Source organism: Coregonus lavaretus, assembly GCF_964263955.1.
Source record: "Coregonus lavaretus genome assembly, chromosome: 11".
NCBI classification, from domain to species: domain Eukaryota; kingdom Metazoa; phylum Chordata; class Actinopteri; order Salmoniformes; family Salmonidae; genus Coregonus; species Coregonus lavaretus.
The window spans coordinates 59,633,135-59,652,503 of NC_139998.1; the positions used below are offsets into that span (position 1 = coordinate 59,633,135).

General features: G+C 46.5%; 1 protein-coding gene across 1 annotated transcript in view; it reads right to left on the minus strand.

Moving 5' to 3' along the window:
• Positions 1–19,369, minus strand: part of atp10a (ATPase phospholipid transporting 10A) — a gene marked incomplete at its 3' end in the record, with an annotated part of 120,931 nt that overhangs the window by 8,146 nt on the left and 93,416 nt on the right. Inside the window, 3 exon segments of the mRNA XM_084172116.1 lie at positions 4,501–4,605; positions 4,818–4,898; positions 7,943–8,143. Coding sequence (XP_084028242.1) covers positions 4,501–4,605; positions 4,818–4,898; positions 7,943–8,143 — 387 coding nt within the window.

Below are 19,369 nucleotides of genomic sequence, written 5' to 3' on the forward strand. Positions count from 1 at the left end.
GAGAGGAGGGGAGAGGGGAGAGGAGGGAGAGAGGAGGGGAGAGGAGGAGAGGGGAGAGGAGAGAGAGGGAGAGGAGGGGAGAGGAGAAAGAGGGGAGAGGAGGGGAGAGGGGAGAGGAGGGGAGAGGGAGAGGAGGGGAGAGGGGAGAGGAGGGGAGAGAGGAGGGAGAGGGGAGAGGAGAGAGAGGGAGAGGAGGGGAGAGGAGAAAGAGGGGAGAGGAGGGGAGAGGGGGAGAGGAGGGGAGAGGGGAGAGAGGAGGAGAGGGGATGGGGGAGAGGAGGGGGAGAGGAGAGGGGGGAGGGGATGGGGGAGAGGAGGGGAGAGGGGAGAGAGGGGTGAGGAGGGGAGAGGGGAGGGGGGAGGGGGATGGGGGAGAGGAGAGAGGAGGAAGAGGGGAGAGGAGGAAGAGGGGATGGGGGAGAGGAGGGGAGAGGGGAGATGGGTGAGGAGGGGAGAAGAGGGGAGAGGGGAGAGGAGGAAGAGGAGGGGAGAGGAGGGAGAGGGGATGGGGAGAGGAGGAGAGAGAAGGGAGAGGAGGAGGAGGGGATGGGGGAGAGGAGGGGAGAGGGGAGATGGGTGAGGAGGGGAGAAGAGGGGAGAGGGGAGAGGAGGAAGAGGAGGGGAGAGGAGGGAGAGGGGATGGGGAGAGGAGGAGAGAGAAGAGAGAGGAGGAGGAGGGGATGGGGAGAGGGGATGGGAGAGGTGGGGAGAGGGAGAGGAGGCAGAGGAGAAAGGGGATGGTGGAGAGGAGGGATGGTGGAGAGGAGGGGAGAGAGGGAGAGGAGGGGAGAGGGGAGAGGAGGAAGAGGAGGGGAGAGGGGATGGGGAGAGAGGGGGAGAGAGGGGAGAGTAGGAAGAGGAGGGGGGGAGAAGAGGGGAGAGGAGGGGAGAGGAGAGAGAGGGGAACGGGATTAGAGACTCAAAGCCAGATGAGTACAGAGGACGCCAAACCACTGACTGACTCACTATCTAGGATCTGACCTAAATGGCACTCTATTCCATACAGTGGGGAAAAAAGTATTTAGTCAGCCACCATTTGTGCATGTTCTCCCACTTAAAAAGATGAGAGAGGCCTGTAATTTTCATCATAGGTACACGTCAACTATGACAGACAAAATGAGAAAAGAAAATCCAGAAAATCACATTGTAGGATTTTTTATGAATTTATTTGCAAATTATGGTGGAAAATAAGTATTTGGTCAATAACAAAAGTTTCTCAATACTTTGTTATATACCCTTTGTTGGCAATGACACAGGTCAAACGTTTTCTGTAAGTCTTCACAAGGTTTTCACACACTGTTGCTGGTATTTTGGCCCATTCCTCCATGCAGATCTCCTCTAGAGCAGTGATGTTTTGGGGCTGTCGCTGGGCAACACGGACTTTCAACTCCCTCCAAATATTTTCTATGGGGTTGAGATCTGGAGACTGGCTAGGCCACTCCAGGACCTTGAAATGCTTCTTATGAAGCCACTCCTTCGTTGCCCGGGCGGTGTGTTTGGGATCATTGTCATGCTGAAAGACCCAGCCACGTTTCATCTTCAATGCCCTTGCTGATGGAAGGAGGTTTTCACTCAAAATCTCACGATACATGGCCCCATTCATTCTTTCCTTTACACGGATCAGTCGTCCTGGTCCCTTTGCAGAAAAACAGCCCCAAAGCATGATGTTTCCACCCCCATGCTTCACAGTAGGTATGGTGTTCTTTGGATGCAACTCAGCATTCTTTGTCCTCCAAACACGACGAGTTGAGTTTTTACCAAAAAGTTCTATTTTGGTTTCATCTGACCATATGACATTCTCCCAATCCTCTTCTGGATCATCCAAATGCACTCTAGCAAACTTCAGACGGGCCTGGACATGTACTGGCTTAAGCAGGGGGAAACGTCTGTCACTGCAGGATTTGAATCCCTGGCGGCGTAGTGTGTTACTGATGGTAGGCTTTGTTACTTTGGTCCCAGCTCTCTGCAGGTCATTCACTAGGTCCCCCCGTGTGGTTCTGGGATTTTTGCTCACCGTTCTTGTGATCATTTTGACCCCACGGGGTGAGAACTTGCGTGGAGCCCCAGATCGAGGGAGATTATCAGTGGTCTTGTATGTCTTCCATTTCCTAATAATTGCTCCCACAGTTGATTTCTTCAAACCAAGCTGCTTACCTATTGCAGATTCAGTCTTCTCAGCCTGGTGCAGATCTACAATTTTGTTTCTGGTGTCCTTTGACAGCTCTTTGGTCTTGGCCATAGTGGAGTTTGGAGTGTGACTGTTTGAGGTTGTGGACAGGTGTCTTTTATACTGATAACAAGTTCAAACCGGTGCCATTAATACAGGTAACGAGTGGAGGACAGAGGAGCCTCTTAAAGAAGAAGTTACAGGTCTGTGAGAGCCAGAAATCTTGCTTGTTTGTAGGTGACCAAATACTTATTTTCCACCATAATTTGCAAATAAATTCATAAAAAATCCTACAATGTGATTTTCTGGAATTTTTTTCCTCAATTTGTCTGTCATAGTTGACGTGTACCTATGATGAAAATTACAGGCCTCTCTCATATTTTTAAGTGGGAGAACTTGCACATTTGGTGGCTGACTAAATACTTTTTTTCCCCACTGTATGTAGGGCACTATATTTGACTAGGGCCCACAACCAATAAGCTGCCATTTGGGATGCATCCAGACTCACCATCGGCCATATTATTGGCCTTTTATGAAAGGAATGTTTAATCTGATGGTCAAGATGGCCAAAACATCAGTCATATTTTACTCCTCTTAATAAAGGAGTTTTTAAAACTTAAAGAGCAAGAGTTGCTCCTCTTTCCCCTTTCTGAATCTAAAACTCCTCTTTCCCCTTTATGAACCTAAAACATTGGCACCTAACTACTACATTTTTCATGTTACAAAATGTGTTGGGATGAAATTTACAGCTACCAGCGTAATGGAAAAAGCGCTAATCCCATTCAAGGTCACTGCTCTTAACTGAGAGCATCTGAGCCTTTGTCCCAAATGGCACCCTATTCCCTATATAGTGCACTACTTTTGACCAGGGCCCAGGTCATTTCGCTCAGGACCCTGTTCAAAAGAAGTGCACTACATAGGGAATAGGGTGCCATTCTCTGGTCTAAAGTAGTGCACTATATAGGGAATAGGGTGCCATTCTCTGGTCTAAAGTAGTGCACTATATAGGGAATAGGGTGCCATTCTCTGGTCTAAAGTAGTGCACTACATAGGGAATAGGGTGCCATTCTCTGGTCTAAAGTAGTGCACTATATAGGGAATAGGGTGCCATTCTCTGGTCTAAAGTAGTGCACTATATAGGGAATAGGGTGCCATTCTCTGGTCAAAAGTAGTGCACTAGATAGGGAATAGGGTGTCATTCTCTGGTCTAAAGTAGTGCACTATATAGGGAATAGGGTGCCATTCTCTGGTCTAAAGTAGTGCACTATATAGGGAATAGGGTGCCATTCTCTGGTCTAAAGTAGTGCACTATATAGGGAATAGGGTGCCATTCTCTGGTCTAAAGTAGTGCACTATATAGGGAATAGGGTGCCATTCTCTGGTCTAAAGTAGTGCACTATATAGGGAATAGGGTGCCATTCTCTGGTCTAAAGTAGTGCACTATATAGGGAATAGGGTGCCATTCTCTGGTCTAAAGTAGTGCACTATATAGGGAATAGGGTGCCATTCTCTGGTCTAAAGTAGTGCACTATATAGGGAATAGGGTGCCATTCTCTGGTCTAAAGTAGTGCACTATATAGGGAATAGGGTGCCATTCTCTGGTCTAAAGTAGTGCACTATATAGGGAATAGGGTGCCATTCTCTGGTCTAAAGTAGTGCACTATATAGGGAATAGGGTGCCATTCTCTGGTCTAAAGTAGTGCACTATATAGGGAATAGGGTGCCATTCTCTGGTCTAAAGTAGTGCACTATATAGGGAATAGGGTGCCATTCTCTGGTCTAAAGTAGTGCACTATATAGGGAATAGGGTGCCATTTGGGATGTGACCTTAGAAGGCAGGAGATGGACACATGGATACAGCAAAAAACGAAAAGGTTATTTTGGCCGCCTTGCCTGTGTGATGTGCGTGTGTGTGTGTGTGTGTGTGTGTGTGTGTGTGTGTGTGTGTGTGTGTGTGTGTGTGTAGACAGTTTGCAGAAGGCACTAGCTGGACAGTGGGAGTGACTGATGCTGCAGTCTTCTGGTTCAATCTAATCAACGACACCTCAGAAATATCTATCTGCTTGTTGTCAGCCACCTCCTAGACCCAGCTATAGTCACAGAGCCAAAGAGCTGGTCTCATTGCTAGAAAGGAGGTCTATCTATTCATTAACATCCTAACGAAAGGCTTTTATTCAGCCAAAAAAAAAAAACTCTGTCCATGTCCAAAACGCTTCATTAGATTTCCAATCAATTGATTTACAAAGTAGCCCCAATATTTTGTAATTGAAGCTTTGAAAAGATGTGAAAGTAAGTAGGATCAGCCAGTCCGTAAATCCATAGTGTGTCGTTACCCAGGTCTTGGTCTCCATGCCCAGGTGTATCAGTATGGTAAACAGAGACAGGGTGGTGATGGGGGTTCCCCAGGTCAACAAGTCCACTTCAGAGTCAGCATAGGCCTGGAGGAGATGGACACACACAGAGGGATGAGCGGTGTGTGTGTGTGTGTGTGTGTGTGTGTGTGTGTGAGAGAGTGAGTGTGAGTGTGAGTGTGAGAGAGAGAGAGAGAGAGATAGGTTATAAGATGTCATGACAGGGTTATTACATATATTTGCATGTATTTTAAATTTAATCCATCAAAGTGCTACAAAATAATCCAATCCTAACTCACACAGTATGGTATGAAGAAGCAGACCAGGCTTTGGTAGAAGGCATCTATCATGTTCATCCAGAACATATACGGCTTGTACTCCTGAAACACAAACAGCATTTCACTACAACCTCAAAGCAGCAGCCACCGAGACGGAGGGTTCTAAAACAGAATCAGCTGGGTATGATGTCATAAGACGTCTGTCTAATAGAGCTGTATAAAAGTTACGATTCGTGACCAATATAACATGTTTCTCCGAGACCCGTCGGATCATTCCGGCGATTGTGATAGGGAGTTCGACGGTGAGGCATATATCTGTACCTGGGGCAAAGACTTTGTGTTTTCGTGGGGCAAAAGTTCAGGATATCACCAGGTTGCTTCCCGAGGCTGTGAGTTAGTCACCGGGGGCTGATACTGTCATGGTTCATGTGGGGTCAGATGACATTATGAAAGGCAGCTCAGAACAGCTGAAGATGGATTTTAAAGAACTGATTGGGTCTCTACTTGACACCAACAAACGCCCCATAATATCTGGCCCTCTGCCCTCCCTAAATCGTGGCATGTAACGGTTCAGCAGACTTTTAGCCCTCCATAACTGGCTACGAAACTATTGCAGCTCTGTGGGTGTAACATTTATTGACAATTTTGATACCTTCTGGAAACAAAGCTCATATTATAAAGGATGGAATCCACCCAATTCATCTGAGTTCCTGGATACCTTCACAGCATTATAAGGCTGCGTTGAATGGTGCGAAAAGTGCAAATCAATCCCAGAACAGCAGCAAAGGACCTTGTGAAGACGCTGGAGGAAACAGGTACAAAATAATCTATATCCACAGTAAAACGAGTCCTATATTGACATAACCTGAAAGGCCGCTCAGCAAGGAAGAAGCCACTGCTCCAAAACCGCCATAAAAAAGCCAGACTACGGTTTGCAACTGCACATGGGGACAAAGATCGTACTTTTTGGAGAAATGTCCTCTGGTCTGATGAAACAAAAATATAACTGTTTGGCCATAATGACCATCGTTATGTTTGGAGGAAAAAGGGGGTACTTGCAAGCCGAAGAACACCATCCCAACCGTGAAGCACGGGGGTGGCAGCATCATGCTGTGGGGGTGCTTTGCTGCAGGTGGGACTGGTGCACTTCACAAAATAGATGGCATTATGAGGAAGGAAAAGTATGTGGATATATTGAAGCAACTTCTCAAGACATCAGTCAGGAAGTGAAAGCTTGGTCGCAAATGGGTCTTCCAAATGGACAATGACCCCAAGCATGCTTCCAAAGTTGTGGCAAAATGGCTTAAGGACAACAAAGTCAAGGTATTGGAGTGGCCATCACAAAGCCCTGCCCTCAATCCTATAGAAAACTTGTGGGCAGAACTGAAAAAGCGTGTGCGAGCAGGGAGGCCTACAAACCTGACTCAGTTACACCAGCTCTGTCAGGAGGAATGGGCCAAAATTCACCCAACTTATTGTGGGAAGCTTGTGGAAGGCTACCCGAAATGTTTGACACAAGTTAAACAATTTAAAGGCAATGCTACCAAATACTAATTGATTGTATGTAAACTTCTGACACACTGGGAATGTGATGAAAGAAATAAAAGCTGAAATAAATCATTCTCTCTACTATTATTCTGACATTTCACATTCTTAAAATAAAGTGGTGATCCTAACTGACCTAAGACAGGGAATTTTTACTGGGATTAAATGTCAGGAATTGTGAAAAACTTGAGTTTAAATGTATTTGGCTGAAGTGTATGTAAACATCCGCCTTCAACTGTATATATCTTTATTATTATTATTATTATTATTATTATATATATTTTTAATAGATACCAGACAAGATAATCACAATGTCATTAAATATCATCTTAATACCTTAAAAGATCTTAATTATATATTTTATCTATTATATCTGTTTTATTCGCTAAAGTTATAAACAATTTATTCACGTTATCTATTTACTTTACACATCGACATGACGGTTCGGACCTCTGAGTTCTGTCCGTTCATGTAGAGCTGACGTAGTTATAATCTATCACTTGTTATTAACAACATATCCAATAGTTGATATAATCTATCACTCGTTTTTAACAACATATCCAATAGTTGATATAATCTATCACTCGTTATTAACAACATATCCAATAGTTGATATAATCTATCACTAGTTATTAACAACATATCCAATAGTTGATATAATCTATCACTAGTTATTAACAACATATCCAATAGTTGATATAATCTATCACTAGTTATTAACAACATATCCAATAGTTGATATAATCTATCACTCGTTATTAACAACATATCCAATAGTTGATATAATCTATCACTAGTTATTAACAACATATCCAATAGTTGATATAATCTATCACTAGTTATTAACAACATATCCAATAGTTGATATAATCTATCACTCGTTATTAACAACATATCCAATAGTTGATATAATCTATCACTAGTTATTAACAACATATCCAATAGTTGATATAATCTATCACTAGTTATTAACAACATATCCAATAGTTGATATAATCTATCACTAGTTATTAACAACATATCCAATAGTTGATATATTCTATCACTAGTTATTAACAACATATCCAATAGTTGATATAATCTATCACTAGTTATTAACAACATATCCAATAGTTGATATAATCTATCACTAGTTATTAACAACATATCCAATAGTTGATATAATCTATCACTCGTTATTAACAACATATCCAATAGTTGATATAATCTATCACTCGTTATTAACAACATATCCAATAGTTGATATAATCTATCACTAGTTATTAACAACATATCCAATAGTTGATATAATCTATCACTAGTTATTAACAACATATCCAATAGTTGATATAATCTATCACTCGTTATTAACAACATATCCAATAGTTGATATAATCTATCACTCGTTATTAACAACATATCCAATAGTTGATATAATCTATCACTAGTTATTAACAACATATCCAATAGTTGATATAATCTATCACTAGTTATTAACAACATATCCAATAGTTGATATAATCTATCACTCGTTATTAACAACATATCCAATAGTTGATATAATCTATCACTAGTTATTAACAACATATCCAATAGTTGATATAATCACTAGTTATAAAGACCTCTGAGTTCTGTCCATTCATGTAGAGCTGAGGCAGTTCCTGGAGGGTCTCTGAGGACACATCTTTGTCCAGGGTCCCAGTGATGAGTTGAGGGAAGGCAGAGAACATCAGGTTGAAGAAGATCAGATACCACTGGTCTATCATGGCTGACCCAGAGAAACCACAGTAGAACTGGTACCAGAAGATCAGAGCTACAAACATCTGGAGAGGAGAGAGAGGGAGATGGGAGAGAGAGAGAGAGAGAGAGAGAGAGGGAGATGGGAGAGAGAGAGAGAGAGGGAGATGGGGAGAGAGATGGGAGAGAGAGAGAGGGAGATGGGAGAAAGAGGGAGATGGGAGAGAGAGAGGGAAATGGGAGAGAGAGAGAGGGAAATGGGAGAGAGAGAGAGTGAGATGGGAGAGAGAGAGAGGGGGAGATGGGAGAGAGAGAGAGGGGGGAGATGGGGAGAGAGAGAGAGGGAGATGGGGAGAGAGAGAGAGGGAGATGGGGAGAGAGAGAGAGGGAGATGGGGAGAGAGAGAGGGAGATGGGGAGAGAGAGAGGGAGATGGGGAGAGAGAGAGGGAAATGGGGAGAGAGAGAGGGAAATGGGGAGAGAGAGAGGGAGATGGGGAGAGAGAGGGGGAAATGGGGAGAGAGAGGGAGAGATGGGGAGAGAGAGAGGGAGATGGGAGATCGGAGAGGGAGGGAGATGAGTCGACTGACTGAGGTTCTACAGCTGTTCAGTCTGTGGGCTAGAAATAAATGTACAGCTCTTTAATGGTACCAGTCTCTGCCCACTCACAAAACAGAACTACATTTATATTGCTGATTGATTTGTAGATTTGTGCCTTTTTTTGTGTGACCAACTTTTGATTTAGTTTGTCATTTTTCAGAAGGGGGTTATAGGTACAGGTATAACACTCAGTCATATTCATTCAGATATATTCCTACATTCAGTTATAATATTTGCATTTCATATTTCATACTTTCCTGTACCGGGCTGCCACTCAAATAATAACACAACACAATATCAGAGCAATGCAACAAAGACAAAGAACAGAATCAACAGTTTTGTAACATTCTGTATGCAAGGAAAAGAAACACACAAATACTGGCACTAAGACCGCACTCAAAGAGCTGTATAGGGCCGGCTGTATAGGGCCGGCTGTATTGGGCCGGCTGTAGAGGGCCGGCTGTAGAGGGCCGGCTGTATAGGGCCGGCTGTATAGGGCCGGCTGTAGAGGGCCGGCTGTAGAGGGCCGGCTGTAGAGGGCCGGCTGTAGAGGGCCGGCTGTAGAGGGCCGGCTGTAGAGGGCCGGCTGTAGAGGGCCGGCTGTAGAGGGCCGGCTGTAGAGGGCCGGCTGTATTGGGCCGGCTGTAGAGGGCCGGCTGTAGAGGGCCGGCTGTAGAGGGCCGGCTGTATAGAGCCGGCTGTATAGGGCCGGCTGTATAGGGCCGGCTGTAGAGGGCCGGCTGTATAGGGCCGGCTGTATTGGGCCGGCTGTAGAGGGCCGGCTGTATAGGGCCGGCTGTAGAGGGCCGGCTGTAGAGGGCCGGCTGTAGAGGGCCGGCTGTATAGGGCCGGCTGTATAGGGCCGGCTGTAGAGGGCCGGCTGTATAGGGCCGGCTGTAGAGGGCCGGCTGTAGAGGGCCGGCTGTAGAGGGCCGGCTGTATAGGGCCGGCTGTAGAGGCCCGGCTGTAGAGGGCCGGCTGTAGAGGGCCGGCTGTATAGGGCCGGCTGTAGAGGGCCGGCTGTATTGGGCCGGCTGTAGAGGGCCGGCTGTAGAGGGCCGGCTGTAGAGGGCCGGCTGTAGAGGGCCGGCTGTATAGAGCCGGCTGTATAGGGCCGGCTGTATAGGGCCGGCTGTATAGGGCCGGCTGTAGAGGGCCGGCTGTATAGGGCCGGCTGTATTGGGCCGGCTGTAGAGGGCCGGCTGTAGAGGGCCGGCTGTAGAGGGCCGGCTGTATAGGGCCGGCTGTAGAGGCCCGGCTGTAGAGGGCCGGCTGTAGAGGGCCGGCTGTATAGGGCCGGCTGTAGAGGGCCGGCTGTATTGGGCCGGCTGTAGAGGGCCGGCTGTAGAGGGCCGGCTGTAGAGGGCCGGCTGTAGAGGGCCGGCTGTATAGAGCCGGCTGTATAGGGCCGGCTGTATAGGGCCGGCTGTATAGGGCCGGCTGTAGAGGGCCGGCTGTATAGGGCCGGCTGTATTGGGCCGGCTGTATAGGGCCGGCTGTAGAGGGCCGGCTGTAGAGGGCCGGCTGTAGAGGGCCGGCTGTAGAGGGCCGGCTGTATAGGGCCGGCTGTATAGGGCCGGCTGTAGAGGGCCGGCTGTATAGGGCCGGCTGTATAGGGCCGGCTGTAGAGGGCCGGCTGTATAGGGCCGGCTGTATAGGGCCGGCTGTAGAGGGCCATAAGTAAACAAGAAAATGCTCATCCAGAGGCGGCGCTCCTAGTGGCCGGTGAACTGAATGCAGGAAAAACTGAAATCCGTTTAACCTAATTTCCACCAGCATGTCACCTGTACAACTAGAGGCGAAAAAACTCTAGACCACCTTTACTCCACACACAGAGACACATACAAAGCTCTCCCTCGCCCTCCATTTGGCAAATCTGACCATAACTCTATCCTCCTGATTCCTGGTTACAAGCAAAAACTCTAACAGGAAGTACCAGTGACACGCTCAATACGGAAATGGTCTGATAAAGCTGATGCTAAGCTACAGGACTGTTTTGCTAGCACAGACTGGAATATGTGACCAACCTGCTCGAGTCGGTCTAATGTAGCAAAATTTGAAATTGTGTTTTTTACATTGGATAAAAGTAGAGACTCAGAGCTAGAAAATTGTATATCATACACTACAGTTGAGGAACAATTGGAAAATATTTCTGCTTTGAAAGTTGACTTGTAACCTCACTTTTGAGAAAATGGCCTTTGAATGTTTTGCTACAATCACTGGAGAGCTCTTCTTTGTCTACACCCATTCAGCATCGTTCACACCCTCTTAAGCTTTAGCCCCACCCATCTCTAAGGGTTGATCCGAGCGTCCTGTCCTAACAACAGTCAACCACCCAAGCTAACTGGCTAACGTTGGCTAGCTTGCTAGCTACTTCCAGACACAAATGAGAGAACATCTCACTCTGACCATTTTACTCGCCCTAGCAGAGCTGGTTAGGCTGTTTCTATGTTATCCAGAGCGTTGGTGACTGCAACTGTGCCAATGTTTATTGACACCGGCCATATTCAACGGGTGTTGAGTGTTCGTAAATTCGTCAGTTATTCTGCGGTCTGGCACACTCAGATGAGAGTGCTCTGAAATCGGAGTAGATAGCCAGAGCGAATTTACCAGCTACGTTTATCAACATTTGTCGCAGTGACGTCATGAACATTCTATTGAAATGGTTCCTTGCATAGTGGAGTCTTTTGTTAAGACATGTTGCTAGCTAGCTAAACAATTAACCATAATCCCAACTCATGACGTTACTACCCTGCATGAATCTGAAGGTAGCTAAACCAACCAGGTTCAATGTTAGCTAGCTAACATTAGGCTATAACTAGCAAAGCAAATGGCTCTGAGATACAAATAATATAACTACACAGATCATACAGATAACGTTAGCTAGCGAGCCAGCCTGCTAACTTTAGCTAGCTAGCTAACAGTACACTTTAACTTAAAATGAAAATGACTTTCTGACAAAATTAGAAACGTGTAATATCTGAAAATGTAGCGAGCTAGACTATCTTACCCGTATACATGGATGGACGCTTCTCCCTCTCTGTCACGGATGCTATGGTTGCCCTTAGTTTGAAGATGTAATCCGGAGACAGGTGTTTTCTCCATCTCCTTAGCTATCATACTCTAATTCCACTGATTTCAAAACTCGGTCCTCCAGAAAGTGGAGAGCAACACTTATGCAGTTCTACTAAGCAATATATTTTTTCAAAAGCCCCGTTAGACAGGATTACCTACACATACTGACCAGCTCAAATAGACAGAAGCGTGCTACATGGCAGACCAATCCGAACTCATCTCTCAGCATGTCCAGCCCACTCATTATCTCAGACAATCATGGCTAGCGGGAAGGTTGCTCTTTTTCTGTGGCTAAACCAACTAGGCATGTAATTTAACAATTTTGTTCGTATTTACAGATGGCATACAAGTTTGTTATTAAGGCACATGAAAGTTCACATGTTCCAGAATGCATTTCTGCCAAAATACGCAGTAGTAGTGACGTGCAACATACGTTTCCTGAAACTAGTCACATATGTTCTGGGACTCATCCGATGGCATTGAGGAATTTACCACCTCAGTCCCCGGCTTCATTATTAAGTGCATCAATGAAATCATCCCCACAGTGACCGTACGTACATATCCCAAACAGAAGCCATGGATTACAGGCAACATCCGCACTGAGCTAAAGGCTCAAGCTGTTGCTTTCAAGTAGCGGGACACTAACCCGGACGCTTATAAATCCCGCTATGCCCTCTGACGAACCAACAGGTTAATATTCACAAGGCCTCAACTGGTCAAGCAAGACTTATATATCACAGAACCCGGCCGAGACCTGCCCAGTGATGCGAGCCTACCAGACAAGCCAAATGCCTTCAATGCTCGCTTCGAGACAAGCAACACTGAACCATGCTTGAGAGCACCAGCTGTTCCGGACGACTGTGTGATCACGCTCTCCGTAGTAAGACCTTTAAACAGGTTAACTTTCAAAAGGCCTCAGGGCCAGATGGATTACCAGGATACATACTCAGTCTGACCAGCTGGTAAGTGTCTTCACTGACATGTTCAACCTCTCCCTGACCCAGTCTGTAGTACCTACATGTTTCAAGCAGACCACCCTAGTCCCTGTGCCCAAGAACGCCAAGGTAACCTGTCTAAATGACTATCACCCCATAACACTCACATATGTAGCCATGAAGTGCTTTGAAAGGCTGGTCATTGCTCACACCAACACTATCATCCCAGACACCCTGGACCCACTCCAATTCGCATACCGCCCCAACAAATCCACAGATGACGCAATCTCTAATGCTGCGCACGACTCCAACACCATCATTAAGTTTGCCGACGACACGACGGTGGTAGGCCTGATCACCGACGACGATGAGTCAGCCTACAGGGAGGAGGTCAGAGACCTGGCAGTGTGGTGCCGGAGCAACAACCTCTCCATCAACGTCAGGAAGAACAAGGAGCTGATCGTGGACTACAGGAAACAGAGGGCAGAGCACGCCCCAATTCACATCGACGTAGCTGTAGTGGAGCGGGTCGAGAGCTTCAAGTTCCTCGGTGTCCACATCACTAAGGATCTGTCATGGTCCAAACACACCAATACAGTCATGAAGAGGGCACGACAACGCCTCTTCCCCCTCAGGAAGCTGAAAAAATTTGGCATTGTCCATCAGATCCTCAAAAAGTTATACAGCTGCACCACTGAGAGCATCTTGACTGGCTGCATCACCGCCTGGTATGGTAACCTTATGTACCAGCCATGGAGGTCGTCGGGTAAGCTTGGCGTCGGGTAAGTTTGGCTTTATACATAGCTTGGGCTTTGTCGAGTAAGGCTTAAACTATGTATTTAGATTGTAGTTAGGTATTGTAGGTAGGTATCGTGGGTTGTTGTAGGTAGTTATTGTATGTAATTATTGTAGGTTAGTATTGTATTCGGCGGTGCCGGGTGTAGCACGAAGCTAGCTAGCTAGCTAACTCACCACCTGGACTAGCTGGCGAGTAGCTATTAGCAACGGTATAGTTGTTTCACGCCTGAGAGTGCCTGTAATTACGCCAGCTGGCTGCCTACAATAATTACATACAATAATTGCCTACCATTCAGCTGTTTTCTAACCTCATTGTCTGAACCGTTAACGTTAGGTAGCAAGTGGCTACTGCTTGAAAATTAGCAAGCTTGTTGCAACCTGGATAGCTACTTGTAAACAATAGCTGGAACGACCGAGCGAACAGACGCGAACTGGCTGAGTCAATTCAGTGGCTAGCTTTGCACTTGGCTAGCTAACAGTAGCTGCTAGGGATAAGTCATAACCTACACTTGTGTTTTGTTTTTTACATATTGATAGCCCGAGTCGCTCAAGGAATTCGGGACATGGGTGACTAGTTAACGTTAGTTTGGCTCTCTCTGTGTTTTCGTGCCGTGAAAGGAGGGGTTCTTCTTTGTCTGAAAGCAATGGCTAGCTAGTTTGCTAACTATTCTAGCTAAATAACTGGCTGAATAAGTTGACGACGGACTCGCTCAAGCTGTCGGGACTAACCCACAACGTTAGTGGCTGAGTATTGGCGCTAAACCCTGCTGTTGGAGACCGGCATGCTAGCTGGCTGTGGTGTCTTATGACGAGGTGCCCAGACGTTTTTCACGGAATAATACTGCACCTAGTTAGCTAGCTGAATAAACTAGGTTAGTCTATTCCTAGAAAACATTGAACCGCTGTAGTTTACAACAATTATAGTTTCTGAGGTGGAAGTTGGGAGAGTTATATTTGGGAGTTGTGGTGAGGGAGGCCCCGCTCTCTCCTTTCCCAGATGTTTAGTTCATTTTATTCTGATCTCCTCTGCATTATTGTAGCCATCTGCTGCAGCCTGTCAACTATGCCTCTGCCTATCCCTGTTCTCTCCTCTCCGCACAGGCTACACAAACGCCTCACACCGCGTGGCTGCTGCCTCTCTAACCTGGTGGTCCCTGCACGCACGACCCACGTGGAGTTCCAGGTCTCAGGCAGCCTCTGGAACTGCCGTTCTGCTGCCAACAAGGCAGACTTCATCCCAGCCTATGCTACCCTCCAGTCCCTCGACTTCTTGGCGCTGACGGAAACATCGATTACCACTGAAAACACTGCTACTCCTGCTGCTCTCTCCTCGTCTGACCATGTGTTCTCGCATACCCCGAGAGCATCTGGTCAGCGGGGTGGTGGCACAGGAATCCTCATCTCTCCCAAGTGGACATTCTCAATTTTTCCCCTGACCCATCTGTCTATCTCCTCATTTGAATTCCATGCTGTCACAGTCACTAGCCCATTTAAGCTTAATATCCTTGTCATCTATCGCCCTCCAGGTTCCCTTGGAGAGTTCATCAATGAGCTTGACGCCTTGATGAGTTCCTTTCCTGAGGATGGCTCACCCCTCACAGTTCTGGGGGATTTCAACCTCCCTACGTCTACATTTGACTCATTTCTCTCTGCCTCCTTCTTTCCACTCCTCTCCTCTTTTGACCTCACCCTCTCACCGTCCCCCCCTACTCACAAGGCAGGCAATACGCTTGACCTCATCTTTACTAGATGCTGTTCTTCTACTAATCTCACTGCAACTCCCCTCCAAGTCTCCGACCACTACTTTGTATCATTTTCTCTCTCCCTCTCCTCCAACACTACTCACTCTGCCCCTACACAGATGGTAATGCGCCGTCGCAACCTTCGCTCTCTCTCTCCCGCTACTCTCTCCTCTTCCATCCTATCATCTCTTCCCTCTGCTCAATCCTTCTCCCTCCAATCTCCTGATTCTGCCTCCTCAACCCTCCTCTCCTCCCTTTCTGCATCCTTTGACTCTCTATGTCCCCTATCCTCCCGGCCGGCTCGGTCCTCCCCTCCAGCTCCGTGGCTTGATGACTCATTGCGAGCTCACAGAACAGAGCTCCGGGCAGCTGAGCGGAAATGGAAGAAAACTAGACTCCCTGCAGACCTGGCATCTTTTCACTCCCTCCTCTCTACATTTTCTTCATCTGTTACTGCTGCTAAGGCCACTTTCTACCACTCTAAATTCCAAGCATCCGCCTCTAACCCTAGGAAGCTCTTTGCCACATTCTCCTCCCTGCTGAATCCCCCCCCCCCCTCCCTCTCTGTGGATGACTTCGTCAACCATTTTGAAAAGAAGGTTGACGACATCCGATCCTCGTTTGTTAAGTCAAATGACACTGCTGGTCCTGCTCACACTGCCCTACCCTATGCTTTGACTTCTTTCTCCCCTCTCTCTCCAGATAAAATCTTGCGACTTGTGACGGCAGGCCGCCCAACAACCTGCCCGCTTGACCCTATCCCCTCCTCTCTTCTCCAGACCATCTCCGGTGACCTTCTCCCTTACCTCACCTCGCTGATCAACTCATCCTTGACCGCTGGCTATGTCCCTTCCGTCTTCAAGAGAGCGAGAGTTGCACCCCTTCTCAAAAAACCAACACTCGATCCCACTGATGTCAACAACTACAGACCAGTATCCCTTCTTTCTTTTCACGATTGAGCGTGCCGTCTTTAGCCAACTCTCTTGCTATCTCTCTCAGAATGACCTTCTTGATCCAAACCAGTCAGGTTTCAAGACTGGTCATTCAACTGAGACTGCTCTTCTCTGTGTCACAGAGGCTCTCCGCACTGCTAAAGCTAACTCTCACTCCTCTGCTCTTGTCCTTCTAGACCTGTCTGCTGCCTTTGATACTGTGAACCATCAGATCCTCCTCTCCACCCTCTCCGAGCTGGGCATCTCCGGCGCGGCTCACTCTTGGATTGCGTCCTACCTGACTGGTCGCTCCTACCAAGTGGCGTGGCGAGAAGCTGTCTCCGCACCACGTGCTCTCACCACTGGTGTCCCCCAGGGCTCAGTTCTAGGCCCTCTCCTATTCTCGCTATACACCAAGTCACTTGGCTCTGTCATATCCTCACATGGCCTCTCCTATCATTGCTACGCTGACGACACACAACTAATCTTCTCCTTTCCCCCTTCTGATAACCAGGTGGCGAATCGTATCTCTGCATGTCTGGCAGACATATCAGTATGGATGACGGATCACCACCTCAAGCTGAATCTCGGCAAGACGGAGCTGCTCTTCCTCCCGGGGAAGGACTGCCCGTTCCATGATCTCGCCATCACGGTTGACAACTCCGTTGTGTCCTCCTCCCAGAGTGCGAAGAGCCTTGGCGTGACCCTGGACAACACCCTGTCGTTCTCCGCTAACATCAAGGCGGTGACCCGATCCTGTAGGTTCATGCTCTACAACATTCGGAGAGTACGACCCTGCCTTACACAGGAAGCGGCACAGGTCCTAATCCAGGCACTTGTCATCTCCCGTCTGGATTACTGCAGCTCCCTGCCTGTGCCATTAATTTTTATTTTTTTATTTCACCTTTATTTAACCAGGTAAACCAGTTGAGAACAAGTTCTCATTTACAACTGCGACCTGGCCAAGATAAAGCAAAGCAGCGCGATAAAAACAACACAGAGTTACATATGGGGTAAAACAAAACAAAGTCAAAAATACAACAGAAATACATATATATACAGTGTGTGCAAATGTAGCAAGTTATGGAGGTAAGGCAATAAATAGGCTATAGTGCAAAATAATTACAATTAGTTAAACACCTACAACTCATCCAGAATGCCGCAGCACGTCTGGTGTTCAACCTTCCCAAGTTCTCTCACGTCACCCCGCTCCTCCGCACACTCCACTGGCTTCCAGTTGAAGCTCGCATCTGCTACAAGACCATGGTGCTTGCTTACGGAGCTGTGAGGGGAATGGCACCTCCGTACCTTCAGGCTCTGATCAGTCCCTACACCCAAACGAGGGCACTGCGTTCATCCACCTCTGGCCTGCTGGCTCCCCTACCTCTGCGGAAGCACAGTTCCCGCTCAGCCCAGTCAAAACTGTTCGCTGCTCTGGCACCCCAATGGTGGAACAAGCTCCCTCACAACGCCAGGACAGCGGAGTCACTCACCACCTTCCGGAGACATTTGAAACCCCACCTATTTAAGGAATACCTGGGATAGGATAAAGTAATCCTTCTACCCCCCCCTTGACAAAAAAAAAAAAAAAAAAAAAACATTGTAAAGTGGTTATCCCACTGGCTATAAGGTGAATGCACCTATTTGTAAGTCGCTCTGGATAAGAGCGTCTGCTAAATGACGTAAATGTAAATGTAAAATGTAACTGCTTGGCACCTGACCGCAAGGTGCTACAGAGGGTAGTGCGTACGGCCCAGTACATCACTGGGGCAAAGCTCCCTGCCATCCAGGACCTCTATACCAGGCGGTGTCAGAGGAACAGCTTCTACCCCCAAGCCATAAAACTGCTAAATAGTTAGTTAAATAGTTAACCAAATAGCTACCCGGACTATCTGCGTTGACCCTTTTTGCACAAACTTTTTTGACTCATCACATATGTACACATCTACCTGAATTAGCTTGTACCCCTGCACATCGAATCGGTACAGGCACCCCTTGTATATAGTTATCTTTACTCATTGTGTATCTATTATTACTACAAGTTCAACTTTTCTATTATTTCTATATATTCTTTCTCTGTTGGGAAGCCTGTTAATCACTGTCCTTTTGCTTACGAAGCATGTGACAAATAACATTTGATATAATTGGTCTGTATGTGTGGGGCTTTAGCTGAGCTTGTTCTTTACAGAGTCAAGTATACTTTATTTGTCCAGGCTTCAATTGTTCCTTGATGAGCACCATTCATTCTCGCTGTCAATAATTCTAATGTTTGAACTTCTAATAGTAACTGTATCCCTTGGTGAATTGGGAGAGTGAGGTGGTCGCCATCTTAGAGCCAAAAAGAAATGTGCAACAGTGCTGCCTGCCAGCAGTAATCATCTCTGACTGATTGAGAGATTCAAGCGCTATCATCATTAAGTAACATAAATGGTTGGGGAGCATTGAATATTGACATTCATGCTCTTTGAAATGAATTTTGTAACTTTGTCCCAAAAGCATTTAACTGCAGGGCACTGCCACATCATATTAAGGAACGTGTCTACCTGATTTGGGGGACACAGTAAGCATTTGGAAGTCGGGGCCAATTCCATTATAAAAAGTTTATTGGGTGTTAGATAAAGTCTGAACAAACTTGAAATGAATAAGTTGATGGTTCGGATTACTGGATGCCAAGGTCATATTTTTCCATATTCTGGTCCAGTTCAAGGATGATTCAGTTACATTTAGATCTGTAGATCTGTGGGCCATACTTTTTAAAATGGCTAGCTTAGAGTCTGCGGTTTCCAATAGTTGTTTAAATATTACTGAGTTTAGTCCTTTAGGGAGACCAGATGATCTGTTGTATAAATTCCATCATTGGATGGTTGGACAGGTGAGTTTCCCATGGAACTCCATGAACTCCTAGCATAGCTGCCCTACGTTGGAGATAAATAAATAAATAGTCAGAATGTCCTCAAACCATTACTATCCATGATATCGACAAAAGTACGGATGTGATGTGAAAAGGTACGACGTACGATTAGGCATTACTATTCAATATCTGGGCGTGCCATTTCGTTTCCCAGCTGCATAGTTTTAAAATGTTATGTGAGTAATAATAGGACCAAAGCGTAGTTTACGTTGTTTAAGAGACTTATCAATGAACACCACTTCTTCCAGTGCAATGGGAGACACCATATCTCTCTCTATTCTCAGCCAGGGAGCAGAATAGTCATGTCTAAACCTATTTAT